The sequence below is a fragment of the Sebastes umbrosus genome, chromosome 11 (assembly GCF_015220745.1).
Source record: "Sebastes umbrosus isolate fSebUmb1 chromosome 11, fSebUmb1.pri, whole genome shotgun sequence".
In the NCBI taxonomy this organism is placed as follows: domain Eukaryota; kingdom Metazoa; phylum Chordata; class Actinopteri; order Perciformes; family Sebastidae; genus Sebastes; species Sebastes umbrosus.
This window is the reverse complement of record NC_051279.1, coordinates 33,454,498-33,470,110: the sequence shown is the minus strand read 5'-3', so window position 1 is coordinate 33,470,110 and position 15,613 is coordinate 33,454,498. Positions and strand designations below refer to the sequence as shown.

At 43.5% G+C, this 15,613-nt stretch overlaps 1 protein-coding gene across 3 annotated transcripts in view; it reads left to right on the top strand.

Moving 5' to 3' along the window:
- The window catches only part of sim1a (SIM bHLH transcription factor 1a), a 31,029-nt gene extending 16,693 nt beyond the window's left edge, over positions 1-14,336 (top strand). For all 3 annotated transcript variants that reach the window (XM_037784202.1, XM_037784203.1, XM_037784204.1), the window contains 3 exons: positions 6,622-6,784; positions 8,073-8,484; positions 10,937-14,336. In XM_037784202.1, the coding sequence (XP_037640130.1) occupies positions 6,622-6,784; positions 8,073-8,484; positions 10,937-11,655 (1,294 nt within the window). In that variant the 3' untranslated portion in view covers positions 11,656-14,336. The remainder of the gene's footprint in view (positions 1-6,621; positions 6,785-8,072; positions 8,485-10,936) is intronic.
- The last annotated feature ends 1,277 nt before the right edge of the window (positions 14,337-15,613 follow it).

The window sequence follows — 15,613 nt, the reverse complement described above, 5'->3', positions numbered from 1 at the left end:
TATGACGTGTTTGTTGAAACCTGGTTTGCAGAATGTGGCAATGAAGAAAGTTTGTAAAGTCATATTCTGTTTTTATTGTTCTAGACTGAGTTGGAAACAAAGGAAATGTGATTATTAGGGCCATCAATCTATTAAAATATTTAATCGTGATTCATCATTTATCTGTTCAAAATGAACCTTAAAGGGAGATTAGCCAAGTATTTAATACTTATGCAAATGTATGTATATATGTATTATTGTAAATCAATTAACAACACAAAACAATAACAGATATTGTCCAGAAACCCTCACAGGTACTGCATTTAGCATAAAACAATATGCTCCAATCATAACATGTCAAACTGCAGCCCAACAGGCAACAACAGCTGTCAGTGTGTCAGTGTGCTGACTTGACTATGACTTGCCCCAAACTGCATGTGATTATCATAAAGTGGGCATGTCTGTAAAGGGGAGACTCGTGGGTACCCATAGAACCCATTTACATTCACTGATCTGGAGGTCAGAGGTCAAGGGACCCCTTTGAAAATGGACATGACAGTTTTTCCTCTCCAACATTTAGTGTCAGTTTGGAGCGTTATTTAACCTCCTTCACTACCAGCTAGTATGACATGGTTGGTACCGATGGATTCATTTTCTAGTTTCATATGATACCAGTATCTTCACTCTAGCTTTACAACTTTTAAATCTAAAAATCACTAGTTGCGTTAATATCTTAAATAAATTAGTGACGTTAAAATGAATTTGCGTTAACGCGTTCTTATGGCGTTAACTGTGACAGCCCTAGTATGACATGAGAACCCAGTGGTTTATCATACGAAGAGATACAAAGAGCCTTTTCAATAACGGTGACAGCCCTAGTTATTATGATTCCTTTTAGGAAACCTTTTCTGTTCTTTCTACCTGATGCACAGGTACACAGGTCTACCTACATTCCTGCTCTATCACAGTGTCTGCTCTCTTGTATGCCCGTTGTGTCAGAGTGTCTGAGCCCTTAGTTACTAAGTTTGCTAAGTGTGCTCATGTGTTGGCTGTTACCTGTGTAGGCCTCTCTGTGGTGGCAGCAGTCACCTGCTAGAGTTTATCTAAGACTGGCAGCTCTACTAACTGCACAATATATAAACAGAGACAGGCGCTGAAGCCCAGTGACTGGGCTGGGATTGGACCTTTATGCAGCGCTAACAGCCCAACAGCACTGGGCAGCCACTAAAATCTTCATTACTACTTCCCTCCAATAAAATCAAACTGTAATCATGGCAGAACATGAGCCACGCTCCTATTACTAAGTGAGGGACACCATTTACTGGCCTATTATCCTATTATTTTATTACCCCTGATGTGCATATTTCACAGATGTACGAGGGAGCGCGTGAATGAACGAGGCCCATAAAAGCCTCCATTAAGCAGCCCGGCCGGCTGCCTTCAGAGGCAGAGAACAGCTTGGCACACATTTCCTCTACCTCCTACATCAAATCCATAACAGCTTTGTGTTTATGGCCTTTTAATTGATAGGCTGTAAACTTGATGAGCGTTTATGGGCTCCAGCTTGCTGTGAGGGGAATGAAGCCTTATTTCCCTCCTTGTTCTGAGTTTGTAAATCTCGTTGAGGTACTGTATGGACTGATCAGCACGCTGATGGTGGACATGAGGCAGTATGCTGCATGGGACAAAAGACAGACAGGAGGTGTGCTGTTGTCAGGAGCAGTTAGTTTGCCCCGTAGCTTTAGTGTATACAGCCATAGATAGCACAGCTGATAAGGCCACTTCACCTGCATGTGACCTCCCACTGTGTGTGGAGCTCTGATAACCTGTGCACCTCCTGATCCCGGGTCTGTGGGCCTGCCGCTGCGACCACAACCTTTGAATAAGGCACGTCTGTCGAGAAGCACGTATCCACATGTTTTACTAGTCTGTGTAATCAGCGCTTCATCACTTGTGTGAGTTAGGTTTGTTACTACAAAGCCACTCTACACACACACGCACACACACACACGCACACACGCATCAGCGCTTCACAAGCTCGTCACTCTGCTGTCAGACGCACACACTCCGACCCTCTTAGTTTATGTGAACATCAGTACCCGACACCAACACTTTCATTGACACACTGTATCTACATTTGGTCACGTTTAGTGAGTTTAACAATGTATGTACTGTATACATGAGCAAAACTAAGGAAGGACAGGGCTCTACGTGTTGCCTTCATATATTAAAAGTCATGTTGAGTGCTGGTTCTCAACCTGGGAGATGGGACTCCTCACAAAATACATCTGAAGAATCACCAGATAATTATCAGCCAGTATATCCTTATCCTTCTTCTTGTGACCTACTTGATCATTTCACCTCAGCAGGCTTCTAAAAGTCTGGTACATACTGCTTCATTTTAAGGGCTTTTAGGAACCAATGCTTTAGAGTAAGGCTGCTCATTTTGAAAACGTTTTTTAACCGATAACCGACCCTCGTTAACCGATTATTAACCGTTAACCGACAACATTTGTGCTTCCTACCAGCTGCAGGAGCACAACAGATATTGGTTGACGGGAGTCCCCAGTTGGTGAACTGGGGACTCCCGTCAACCAATATCTGTTGTGCTCCGGGAGCGTTAACTTAGCAGCTACGATGTTGCGTATAGTGTCGCGGACATGCAGCCACTTTCCCAGTAAAAGTCTCCAACAGACCGTGTGTGTGTGTTGGCGGTGAGTAGGGCTGCGCGATACATTGAATATAGTCGATGTATCGCGGCTTGTCCCATGCGCGGTATATAAAACGACCATATCGTGTAATGTTTTTAAGCCCCCCCGCCGACATGAGACTCGCTTTGAAACTTGCTTTGGCATTTCCTTCTCTCCCTCCGGCTCCCTCTCACACACAGATACACACACATGTCACAGACTCCGCCTCCATCCAGACCTCTCTCCTGGGCGAGTGTGTGACGTAATCGACCGGTGTGTTTTTGTTTATGGAGGGAAGCAGCGGAGAGAGAAGGAGCCCGGAGCCCGGAGAAAACGACAGAACTGAAGCGTCAAAGCGAGTACGGTAGCGAGAACACGACCAAAGCAACCAGAACCAGCCAAGAACCAGAATGACTCTGGCTTCCTCGCTTTCCAAAGCAATCCCATATGACAAAAAAATGCAAAATGCAAAGAAATCACGGCCGCTGTAAACTACATCACAACGCTGGTCAGCGTAGTTGAAAAGCCCTGATTCAAAAGACTCATTAAGACACTTAAGTTAAGTTACTTTACACTTATTACACGCCATTAAAAACGGTGTGTGTGTTACGTATTAATAAAATTTATAACGCATGTATTGCCAGATAACTATTTGGTTAAAGTGAAAAATGTTGGATACTGTTTTATTAAATTGAACTTGTGATTTCCCCCTTTTTGCATGCAAGATTAAAATTGTTTCAATAGAAACCACTAATGAATATATACAAGAAGGTTTTAATGCAGACATACAGTGTGCTGCAGGGACTACAAGAATCGTCATATTGGTGTGATTGTATGCATCAAAGGGTTAAATCGAGCATTTATGAAGTGCTTAGAGGATATTTGAAAATATCGCGATATACAGTATATCGTGTATCGCGATATTGCCTAAAAATATATACATATCATTTTTAGGCCATATCGCCAAGCTCTAGCAGTGGGTGTGAGGTTGTTGGTGGCGTTCTAGTTGTGAACGTAGGTGTAGCAGTGTGTGTAGTTTATTTGTTGGTGAATAAATGCTACAAAACTACAACTCTTCCGCTCCGCTCAAGCGAGCCAGAGACCGGAGCCGACTTCCTGTATCCTGCAATTCCGGCTCCGCCTCTTAAGTTGGGCTGTTAAGGTATGCCAGCTTTTCTCCTTAAAGAGACGAGCCGCTCCTCTGAGGCGCTCAGCGTTTGAGTTAACTATTAACATTTCTTTTAACCTTTTTAACAGATAGCGTTAATCTGTTAAAATGCTTAATGTCGGTTAACGGTTAAACGGTTAATTATGGACATCCCTACTTTAGAGTGCTACCTGTTCTTTTTATTAAACCGATAGAGATGATCCCCTCACACACAGACTGTTCACCAGGGGTCGTAAAACAATGAACGTATTAACCAATGACCACTCTTATGTATACATAATAGACCAGAGCTGAAACGGTCAGCTGACCAACAGAAAATTCATCAGCAAATATTCTGGATAAACAATCAAATATCATTTTTCAAGCCGATACACCAAACACTGGCTGACTGTAAAGTTATGTCCTAGAGGATAGAACATGTTTGGGACTGGTGGTCTTTGGACTAAACAACTCATTTGAAGACGTGACCTTGGGCTCTGGAAAATGATGATGACATTTTAACTATTTCCTGAGGTTTAATAGACCAAACCATTCATTCTGAAAAATATATATATATATATATATATAAAACAGAACAGATCAGTGCTCCTTGTCATAAACTGTCCCCGGTTTATTGTATATTAGTAGTTACCATGGTAACAGATACTCTTCCTGGGGTTATAGTTAACATAGTAACATAGTTACACATACATGCATAAATACACTTACATCACCACATACACATAAACTTTATACATCTCTCTCTATCTGAAGACATCTAACATGCTTTGAGCTGAAATGTTTCACAGAACCAAAGAGAGAAGTTATTTCTTCTTATCAGCTTATGGGGCTGCTGCCCCATGGACTGTCCTGGTCCGACTCTGACCGCTCCGCCTGGAAACTAGGATACTGCAGTGAGAAATGTGGGTAGAGAGACAAAAAAATTATAATTATAGAAAGCCTTTAAATGATGTGGCACACCTTCTAGGAGCCACATGTTTTAGATGCTCAGCTGACTATATTTCTTCTCAACTTATCAACTTATCTTATCAAGCTCAGATATCAGCAAACCAAACAGCTGTTTAGGACGTCCCAGTCACCAGAGGCTCCAAAACGAGCTCATTCTAGATCTGAGCACCTCTTTTCATTTATTTAAGTATTATTGTTAGGGCTGTCAAAGTTAACGAGATAATAACACGCTAACGCAAATTTGTTTTAACGCCACTAATTTCTTTAACACATTAACGCAACTTGTGATTTTTAGGTTGTAGCGGCTCAGTTTTAAAGCTAGAGTGAAGATACTGGTATCATAGTAAACTATAGAACCTGATGAATCCATCGGTACCAACCATGTCATACTAGCTTGACGTGAAGGAGGTTAAATAACGCTCAAATTTACGCTCAATTTTGTTGAGGAAAAACTGTCATGTCTGTTTACAAAGGGGTCCCTTGACCTCTGACCTCCAGATATGTGAATGTAAATGGGTTCTATGGGTACATAGTCAGCACACTGACACACTGACAGCTGTTGTTGCCTGATGGGCTGCAGTTTGCCATGTTATGATTGGAGCATATTGTTTTATGCTAAATGCAGTACCTGTGAGGGTTTCTGGACAGTATCTGTCATTGTTTTGTGTTGTTCATTGATTTACCATAATACATATATACATACATTTGCATAAAGCAGCATATTTGCCCACTCCCATGTTGATAAGAGTATTAAATACTTGACAAATCTCCCTTTAAGGTACATTTAGAACAGATAACAAATGTGTGATTATTTTGCAATTAATCACGATCAAGTATTTGAATCGACTGAAAGCCCTAATGTAAGTACAATTATGCTACTTGTTTTCATGTTAGCACTGTTCCTACCTCTACTGGTTCCCTAGACAGAGTGAGACAATCTACATCTTACTTCCCCTTAAAAACGCACAAAAGTGATTTTCCCAATAGCAACAGAATACTGTACATGGCTGACTACAGCTGAAGACAGTGTAGGGCTGTCAGCATCATGGTTACAGTAGCACTACTTCTTTTACAATAGCAGAACTTCATTTACATTAGCAGTACTTCATAAATGGGATATTTCAGAACTCTCCAAATGTAAGTGATGCAGATTCTATGAAGTGTGTCTGCATGTATGTATGAATGTATGAATGTGTGTATGATGTGTGTTAGTGTGGAGAGAGACTGAGACCGAGGGGAGATGGATCACTGTTTGTCTCCAGTAAACTCTGTCCAGGTTTTCTGTTCCAAAACTTGATTCATCATCCACGGTGAGATCTGTAGAACGCTTTAGTGAGAAATCAATTCCCATTTCCCAGTAGTGAGACACCCCAGCTTCTCCTATGGGCCTGCTTTATCCAGACATAGCCTTTAATCTCCCAGTGTGTTTGATTGGACAGCTTTCCCTCTGTAGAGTGTTTGTTGAAGGCCTCGCTGCAATCCTTCTGGTAAAACAAGCATCCCAACAGCCGTTCAGCCCTCTGAGCACACCCCCACCCCTCACACACACACACACACACACACACACGCACGCACACACACACACACACACACACACACACACGCACACATGCACACATGCAGGCCCTCTCAGCACCGTGATGAGGCTCTAATTGCTAAACAGATGTTAATGTGTTTTTGCCCCCGCAGGTCCACATGGGCTGTTTGTGTTCTTTAATAAACAGCCATCCCAGGGTACTGGGATTCTTCTTCTGCGATTATAGACTGTATTAAATCTATGACATACATAAACATTACTGTGAATGCACCACATGGAATGTATGCTTGTGTCTGTAGGGAGACGGAGTATAAAGGCCTCCAGCTTTCTCTGGACCAGGCCACGTCCAAGGCCTCTTTCCCCTACAGCAGCAGCACCGCCAGCCTTACGGAGAACTGCAGAACTCCCAAGAGCAGAGTATCCCGGCCCAAGACCAAAGCTAGACTCTCGCCATATACACAGGTGAGGATGTCATGTCTTACTGGATTACTGTCATTTAGCTTCACATCACACACATTATGTGATGCTGACTTGAGCAGTGGTCTCAAACTTCATTTCCTGGGAGGAAGTTGAAAACTTTGTGTTGCGTTGTGAGCTCAAAGTAGAGCTGTTGCCTCTTAGGCGTTGAAAGGAGTCAGCAGAGGTGGTTCTCCTGGAGGGTTTATTTATACCATGTAGCCTGGGAACCCCTCAGGATCTAAGAAGTGGAGGATGTGGCTGGGCAGAAGGACGTCTAGCTTACTGAGCTCGCTGCCACCGCAACCCTGAATGTGATAAACCACAGTAGAGAGCACCCAAGATGTTGGTAATAATCCCTCATTTCACGGGAAAACTATGTGCACACAGCTACTGCCAGTGTGGTAGACCAGAGTAGAGCCAGAACGTCATCTGTAGACTGTGATGGATGTTTCCTTTACCTTCCTTGGCTAACCTGGGGGTCTGCTGGTGCTTCCTGATAGGTCTCTTCTATTTTTATATAATTATTTTCAGAGTATTTGTGACGCTAGGTAAATTTTCTTCATTGTTGTACAGCTGTTTCTTTTGTAATGGCTCCATACAGGAAGATGTGTTTCTGGGCCAAAGTGTGTCACATGACCCGCAATTTCATCTGTTTCCTGGGGACTTTTTCTAGACACGAAGTATACATAGCTAATTAACCAATATACTTGGACCCAAATGAGTCTTTTTATTTTTTATTTCTGGCTGATTTTGGAAGGTGCTGTAGTATGTCTCACTGGGAACCAGTAGAGGTAGGAACAGTGCTAACATGAAAACAAGTTGCATAATTGTACTTACATTAGGGCTGTCAGTCGATTCAAATAATTAATCGCAAATTAATTGCACATTTTTTATCTGTAACGTACCTTAAAGGGAGATTTGTCTCTCTTCTCCGCTACAACCTAAAAATCACAAGTTGCGTTAATGCGTTAAAGAAATTAGTGGCGTTAAAACAAATTTGCGTTAGCGTGTTATTATCACGTTAACTTTGACAGCCCTAACAATAATACTTCAATAAATGAAAAGAGGTGCTCAGATCTAGAATGAGCTCGTTTTGGAGCATCTGGTGGCTGCGACGTCCTAAACAGCTGCTTGGTTTGCTGATATCTGAGCTTGATAAGATAAGTTGATAAGAAAAAATATAGTCAGCTGAGCATCTAAAACATGTGGCTCCTAGAAGGTGTGCCACATCATTTAAAGGCTTTCTATAATTATAATTTTTTTGTCTCTCTACCCACATTTCTCACTGCAGTATCCTAGTTTCCAGGCGGAGCGGTCAGAGTCGGACCAGGACAGTCCATGGGGCAGCAGCCCCCTCACCGACTCAGCTTCCCCTCAGCTGCTGGAGCAGAGTGAAGGCCTGGACACCTCCTGTGTGTACAGGCAGCTCCCTGATCCCCGCACGCTCTGCTACAACTTGTCTGAAGAGCACCATCACACCATTGGCGACAGCTACACACACCTCCACACGCAGGGTCAAGGCCAGAGTTGCGAGCGAGGCCGATGTGAGGCGGGGCGATATTTTCTAGGAGCACCTCCGCCTGGCAGAGACGCGTGGTGGGGCACCGCCCGGTCCGTCCTACCACTGAGCAAGAGCTCCTTGGAGAACCACGAGGGATATGACAGCAGCGTGCCGCACATCACAGCCATCCACAGCTACAATGGTGAGGACTAACACCTGGGCCATGTCAGTTAAAGCCTTGATAGTTTTAGACTGAACCCTGATAGATAGATTAAAGGTGCTTCTTGGGGTACTGGAGCTGTTGACTGGTGTGTTGTCCCCATGACAGTCAACACAGTAAACACGCTCTGTCTTCATGCATTATATGCTGCTGTTGTGCCATGTAACTAGCAGATCCTCATTGTGCAGAATTAAGAGGAACCTGTGGAAGAGAAAGTGAAGGTCAGCCATGGCTGCTAACAATGATATATACTGTATATATATATATATACTGGGAAAAAAAGGTTCGGAAACTTGTGTTTGGTTGATTATTTCTCTGTTGTTACAATGCTAATGGTCATTGTATTTTACATGGTTGGAAAGCCTGTTTATTTACCTTCACAATGATGTCCAACTTGTAAGGATCATGCATTTGTGGGATGAGCAGCACAGCTGATTATGTGGGTAGCGCCCAAGAAAGATTTGTCAAAATGCTCTGCCAATGGTAAACAGTGTATTCTCATAAGTCTACCAGGAAGCCTGCAATGACTGCCCTTCACCGTCAGGCCCGTTTGCGCTGGTGTCGACAACACAGACAATGGAACCTGAACATGTGGGGGAATGTCATGTTCAGTGTTGAGTCCAGGTTCTGTCTGCCAAAGTTGGATGGCAGGGTCAAAGTATGGAGACGACGTGGAGAACGCTATGCTGATTGTTGCACCGATGGAGTAACAGCTTTTGGTGGGGGCAGTGTCATGGTGGGGGGGCGGCATCTCCCTCACTGGCAAAACAAGGCTTGTCATCATTGAAGGCCATCTCAATGCAGTGAGATATCGGGATGAGATTCTGCAGCCAGTGGCGATCCCATATCTCCACAATCTGGGCTTGTGTTTCTTGACAATGGCACCGTCCTATAGCGACATGGCATTGCTCTCTCTGGGTTTTTTCTTATACGTTTTTCCTTCAAATATGAAAGAACTTATCTTCTAAGGATAACGGTACGTGATGCAAGACCTCAAACCCAAGTTGCTCTACACGTCCAGTGACTCAGTTGAACGATGTAGCATCTCCACCTATGAGCCCAGGAAACGCAGCAGAAGGGCTGACGTTCTTGTGTTGTACAGAAAGCATCGGTATCGCATGCCATTACAGAGCATGATACTCTCAAAGGTGCGATCCTCAATCAGACCAAGGAAGGACTATGCTGACTGCTCAGTTCTGTGCTGAACTCTGGTACACCTCCACCAGCCCGGTGGAGGCCGGTCGCACTTCAGAGTCACTGATACAACGGGACGGTGGCGTCTGCCTCCATGTTAATCAAAGGTAGAGTCTCTCAATGTTCTGCAGAATTAGAGGCACTGACCATCAGATGACGACCAATTTATGTTCCCGAGAAATTTGCATCTTTTACATTGATAGCTGTTTACATTCCTCCTCAGACTCACGACCCACATCATGGACACAGAACACTGAAACCCAGACTCTGTCATTTGGGTATTAGGTGATTCAAACCATTTAAGCTTGAAAAAAGTACTTCCAAGTTACAAGTGGCAAATCTTCACTGCCACGAGAGGTGATAAAACGCTTGACCAATGTCTCTGTGCTAGTCCAATGTCTCTGTGCTAGTCCAATGTCTCTGCGCTAGTCCAATGTCTCTGTCCTAGTCCAATGTCTCTGCACTAGTCAAATGTCTCTGTCTAGTCCAATGTCTCTGTCTCGTCCAATGTCTCTGTCTAGTCCAATGTCTCTGTGCTAGTCCAATGTCTCTGCGCTAGTCCAATGTCTCTGGGCTAGTCCAATGTCTCTGCACTAGTCAAATGTCTCTGTCTAGTCCAATGTCTCTGTCTCGTCCAATGTCTCTGTCTAGTCCAATGTCTCTGTGCTAGTCCAATGTCTCTGCGCTAGTCCAATGTCTCTGGGCTAGTCCAATGTCAATGGTACGGAAACAGTTCAGCACAAGACAGGAAGTGTCTGGACAAGATGGTACGCATAGAATCAAAAGTCATAGGCCAGGAGCTGCCACCCCCTGCTGAAACCTACACTATTATACCACAGAAGAAGGGACACAATAATCTTCATGACTCCTCTCATTGAGCTAAATATATTTTTAACTTCCTCCCTTCCTATAAAAGACTGAAGTATCAGAACTGGGACAGCCAGGTTCTGCAACAGCATCTACCCAGAGACAGTTAGTGCCCTTAACTCTGAAATCATGAATGTGCTGCTGTTATTCCTGTGTGTAAGACACTGTGAGGGTATGACTACCATGGTATACATCATAGCTGGTTGTGGTACTGATAGCATCCCCATAGGAATGCTTGTTTAGATGATTTATTAAAGTTAGGTGGTCACTGTATGTAAGGTGGGGTTCTTGTTGTCCTTGATTTGTGTGAGCTCAGTGAAGTATTGAATCTTGTTTCCTCTGCACTGACTGTTCTCACTGTGTCCTCCTACAGGCCGGGGCCACTGGGACGAGGATAGCGTGGTCAGCTCTCCAGATGGAGGCTCAGCCAGTGACTCAGGGGAACGGTACCAAGCTGACCACTACCGCTGTAGCTCCCAGGAACCCAGCAAGATTGAGACGCTGATCCGGGCCACGCAGCAGATGATTAAGGAAGAAGAGAGTCGATTTCATCTGCGCAAGGGCCCTCTGGATGCCCCACTGGGGCCGGCCAATGGGCTGCCCAAGGGCCCTGGCCCATGCTTCACTCCCGAGTATACTCAAGGGCCCCTGCCGCTACAGACCGTGGTGTGTCGAGGTTTGAGTCAGGTGATCAGCCCTGTGCCTAGTCCCGCCCCCCTGTCCAGGCTCAGCAGTCCAGGTCCTGAGCACCTCCACAAGCCCAAAGACTACCTCCAAACAGACCTGTCCCCCATTTCTTTGCCATTACACCACCCATTTGGTCGGCCGGGTCCGTGCTCGGCTTCCCCCACCTCGGCCCCAGCCCTCTACCCCTCCCAAGCCCGCCCACGGCCCTACTTAGACAAGCATAAAGCCTACTCCCTGACGGGCTACACTCTGGAGCACCTCTATGACTCAGAGAGCCTGCGGGACTACTGCACCTCCACCAGCACTGGCCCCACCCACTACGATGTACCCCCTCACCTCCGCATACCAGCAGAGCAGACCCCCGGACATAAAGGCACCTCTGTCATCATCAGCAACGGCAGCTAACACCCATCGAACACCGTAGTGGGACTGCGCTCACACAGCCTGAGCTGGTTCGCTCCGTTACAACATCAAGCCATCGTTATTCTGGATCATGTTAGATCATGTTCTGGATCATGTTAGCCACTTTTTCCATCATACCGATCATTTTATTCAAACTGTTGCCTCATTATAGAAATACATTGTAGCTACATTTCCCCCCAAATGTTGCACTAACATCAATTTGTAAAGAACAGTCAGTGTTGAATTAACCCTTACTCCAACAGTCAGTGTTGATTTAACCCTTACTCCAACAGTCAGTGTTGCTTTAACCCTTAGTCCAACAGTCAGTGCTCATTTAACCCTTACTCCAACAGTCAGTGCTCATTTAACCCTTACTCCAACAGTCAGTGCTCATTTAACCCTTACTCCAACAGTCAGTGCATGTTTCTCTCAACGGGTGAGTGGAAACAACAAGATCACATAATTAGCCATGCCTGTAATTCTGGTAAATAGTGTTAATGTATTGCAGCCTTTCATCTAAGACTGACTTTATGTTACTTTGATGAACTGATTTGTTTCTCTCTGTCCCAAAATCTGGTACAAAATTTTAGACCCGATGCATGCATAGATTTTCAAACAAGTGAGACCCAATCCAAAAGCGACCTAAAAATATTCAGACCTGACCTGCATAGACCCAAGGAAAATGGGATCTGTTCCAAAGTGTGGTTGACCCAAACAGTCAAGCATGACAGCTGCTTGATGCTCCACCAGTCAATGAGCAGCCATGCTAAAAAAAATAGGGTTAGGGTGTTCAGATAGCGATTCTGCTTGGATCCACTGGAGCCGGGTTTCCACAAAAAGTTCCCGTGACTTTTAGCCCCTGGAACTACTTTTAAAGGAACCAAAAGGTTCCTTCAGCCCACTGTTGTCTGTGTTTACACCGCAGCCTAAAGACCTGCGAAGGCAAATTAGTCCGCTGACATGTGAAAAAGCAACATGACATGTGACGAGGGCTGCTGGTGGTCTCAGCGGTAAACACTCTCTGCAGCCTGACGTTCAGTGTGCTATAAACATTAGCCTTTGTCTCACTGCGACAATATCTACTGCTGCCTAGCAGGACTATTTACTGATGCACGGTGGATGTAATGAATGAAATACAGAGGAGGAAAATGAAACTAAGAGAGTAAATCATCTGGTGAGTGTTTGATCAAATGTTCCTGGAGCTTAATTTAGATCCTGGTCCCTGCAGTCGAAACGCAATGGGTTCCTCAAAAGGTTCTTAGTAACAGGGGAAAGTTCTTGGTGGAAACGGGGCTTCGGGTATTAGGCTTATTTACACACAGTAATACTACAGCACCCCACCAGGTTTGGTTAGGTTAAGGGACAAATAGCATTTGGTTGGTGTTAGGGAAAGATTAAAATAAGTATTTCTTTAAGGTTAGTGGACCTTCCTGGTTTGGGTTCAAATGTTAGGGGACCTTCCTCATCATGGTTGCACTACGGTAATAACCACGTGGTTAAGATTAGGAAACAATCGTGGTCCTAACTGTCAGTTTGAAAGCAGAAACAAACCGCAGTCTCCCGGTGTTTTGTCGACCCACTCACCCACCCTGACCTCCTCCCTACGTTGACTTTGTTGCTCTATAATAACGTCACCTGATTTCCTCCTTTCTAAGTCAAACTTGAGTGAAAAAAACAAACAATGCTTTGGTCCAAATTGATCAGTATGATGGAAAAATGGCAAACAGGGCTGGGTAGAAAACAGCTGAAGTTCTGCTTTAACATCCGCCCCAGTGTGTGAAACCTTTTGCACTATAAGAGATGGAGATTTTGTGAAGAGGTCTCCTTGTTTTTCAATGCATTTGGATGAGGAGAATTGACAGGGTTGGTGCACTTTGCAGTGATGCAGAGCGCAGGTTGGCCTTGAAATAAAGCCTGTGTCATTTTAAACTTCACAGACTAATATGCAAAGCCATTCTCTAGATGTTTCTGTTCTCTCAGTTTTGGTATCTTGCAGGGAAGTAAATGCAGTAAAAAAAAAGGCAGATACATTGATGACTCTCTGGGTGCATGATGAATATGATTGTACAGTGAGAACCATGGATTGATTGTTGGACATATTTTAATGGTTGACACAGGACGTCTGCTGCTTTGATATTCGGTATAGTGTTTGATTGGAAAGAAAATAAAATTACTTTTTACCAGAAGTATATGACAGAAGCTATGGAATCATTTGTGATTGACTGTAGGAAGACTGACAGACCATATGCAATTCAACCCATTGGAATACCAGGTGAGGTAAGGCAGCTTGATTATGTTCATCTTGACAGATCCCTGAAGCAACTGTTCATTATTGTTATGTGGGCATGTTTGTATAACAGGATTCAGGATTTCTCTTCTTCTTCATGTCCTCCTCAGTCCTAGATGAACCTATATTTATACAAGTTTGGATTTTTTTTTTTTTCATATTGTCAAAGCCTGAAATGTGCTTCATCTCTTAAAGTTATTTATGGTGTACTGTAAATATGCTCAAAAAAACAAATCTCACCCCATTCAAGCACATGGGCAAAAACTGTATTTATTGAGTAAATGTTTCTTTATGATTTTGAAATATAGCTGAAATCAAATCCCGTCTGCTTGTATATTGAGTGTGTTTTTGACTGAAGCAAATTCTAAAAGAGGACAAAATAAAATCATTTTGCAGAGATGAGTCATGTTTTCTTTTATGTCCAATATTTTTAATCAAACATTCAAACATGGCTGTTCATACACAATCAAATATTTTTTTAGGGAGCCGAATGTCCAACAATTCCTTACCAAAAACAGACAGTATGTAAAACACAGTTCACATGAGGAATGTAAGAAATCATACATGAAATCATTGGTGGTAAATTCACATATAGGTATATAGGTATATTTTTTTTGGCTGCAACCTGATCTTATGACGGCGTATAAATAGCACAACATTTTTAGGACATTCCATATGATAACACTGTATAAGCTTTTCCTGAGTCATTTAACGCCGACGTTACCGTGAAATGGTCGCGGTTATGTTTAGGCAACAAAACTACTTAAGTTTAGGAAAAACAGCAAGGTATGGCTTAAACTAAGTATGCAAACTAAGTCAAATACGGACATAAACAACATAAGTACGGAAAACACGTCAAGTCAATTTTATAGTATAAAATTCGCAGCTTTCAGGCATCGCCAAACAGATAGCGCCTGAGCAACCCGACCCGACCCGTTCTGTAGAAAGTCACACAGCTGACTGGCGACTGCTTTCCCAAGGATTTTAGAGAGAAAGGGAAGGTTAGATATAGGTCTATAGTTGGCTAAGACCTCTGGATCAAGAGTGGGCTTTTTAAGAAGAGGTATACTTTAAAGGACTGTGGTACATAGCCTGTTAGTAAAGACACATTGATCATATCCAGTAAAGAGGTGCTAACTAAGGGTAAAACTTCTTTAAGCAGTCTAGTTGGGATAGGGTCTAGGAGACAGGTAGATGATTTAGATGAAGAGATCACTGAAGTCAGTTTGTGGAGGTCGATGGGAGAAAAGCAGTCTCAATATATATCAGGTTGTACAGCTGTTTCTAAGGTTCTTGTGTTTGAAGATAAATCTCTACCGTCTGAGGGCAAGAGGTCACTAACAGAACTTCAAAATAACTCAACTACACTTTGGGAAACAAACAAAAAAAGTCGTGTGTTTGTTGGACCTATCCACCTCCCCTACCGTCCACTGTAAACAGTCTTTCTCACTTGTTCTACTCCGTCACTAGCTCTGAGGGTAGCATTTTCACTCGGATGCATTTACATTGCAGTCAGTACAGACTACATGGCGTGAACGGCATTGTTATTACACATGAATGTATCACGTGTAACACATTTAACATGTGAACAAATGTTATAGAGATATAAACTCGGAAAAAAAGTTTGGAAACTTGTGTTTGGTGGATTATTTCTCTGTTGTTACAATGCTAATG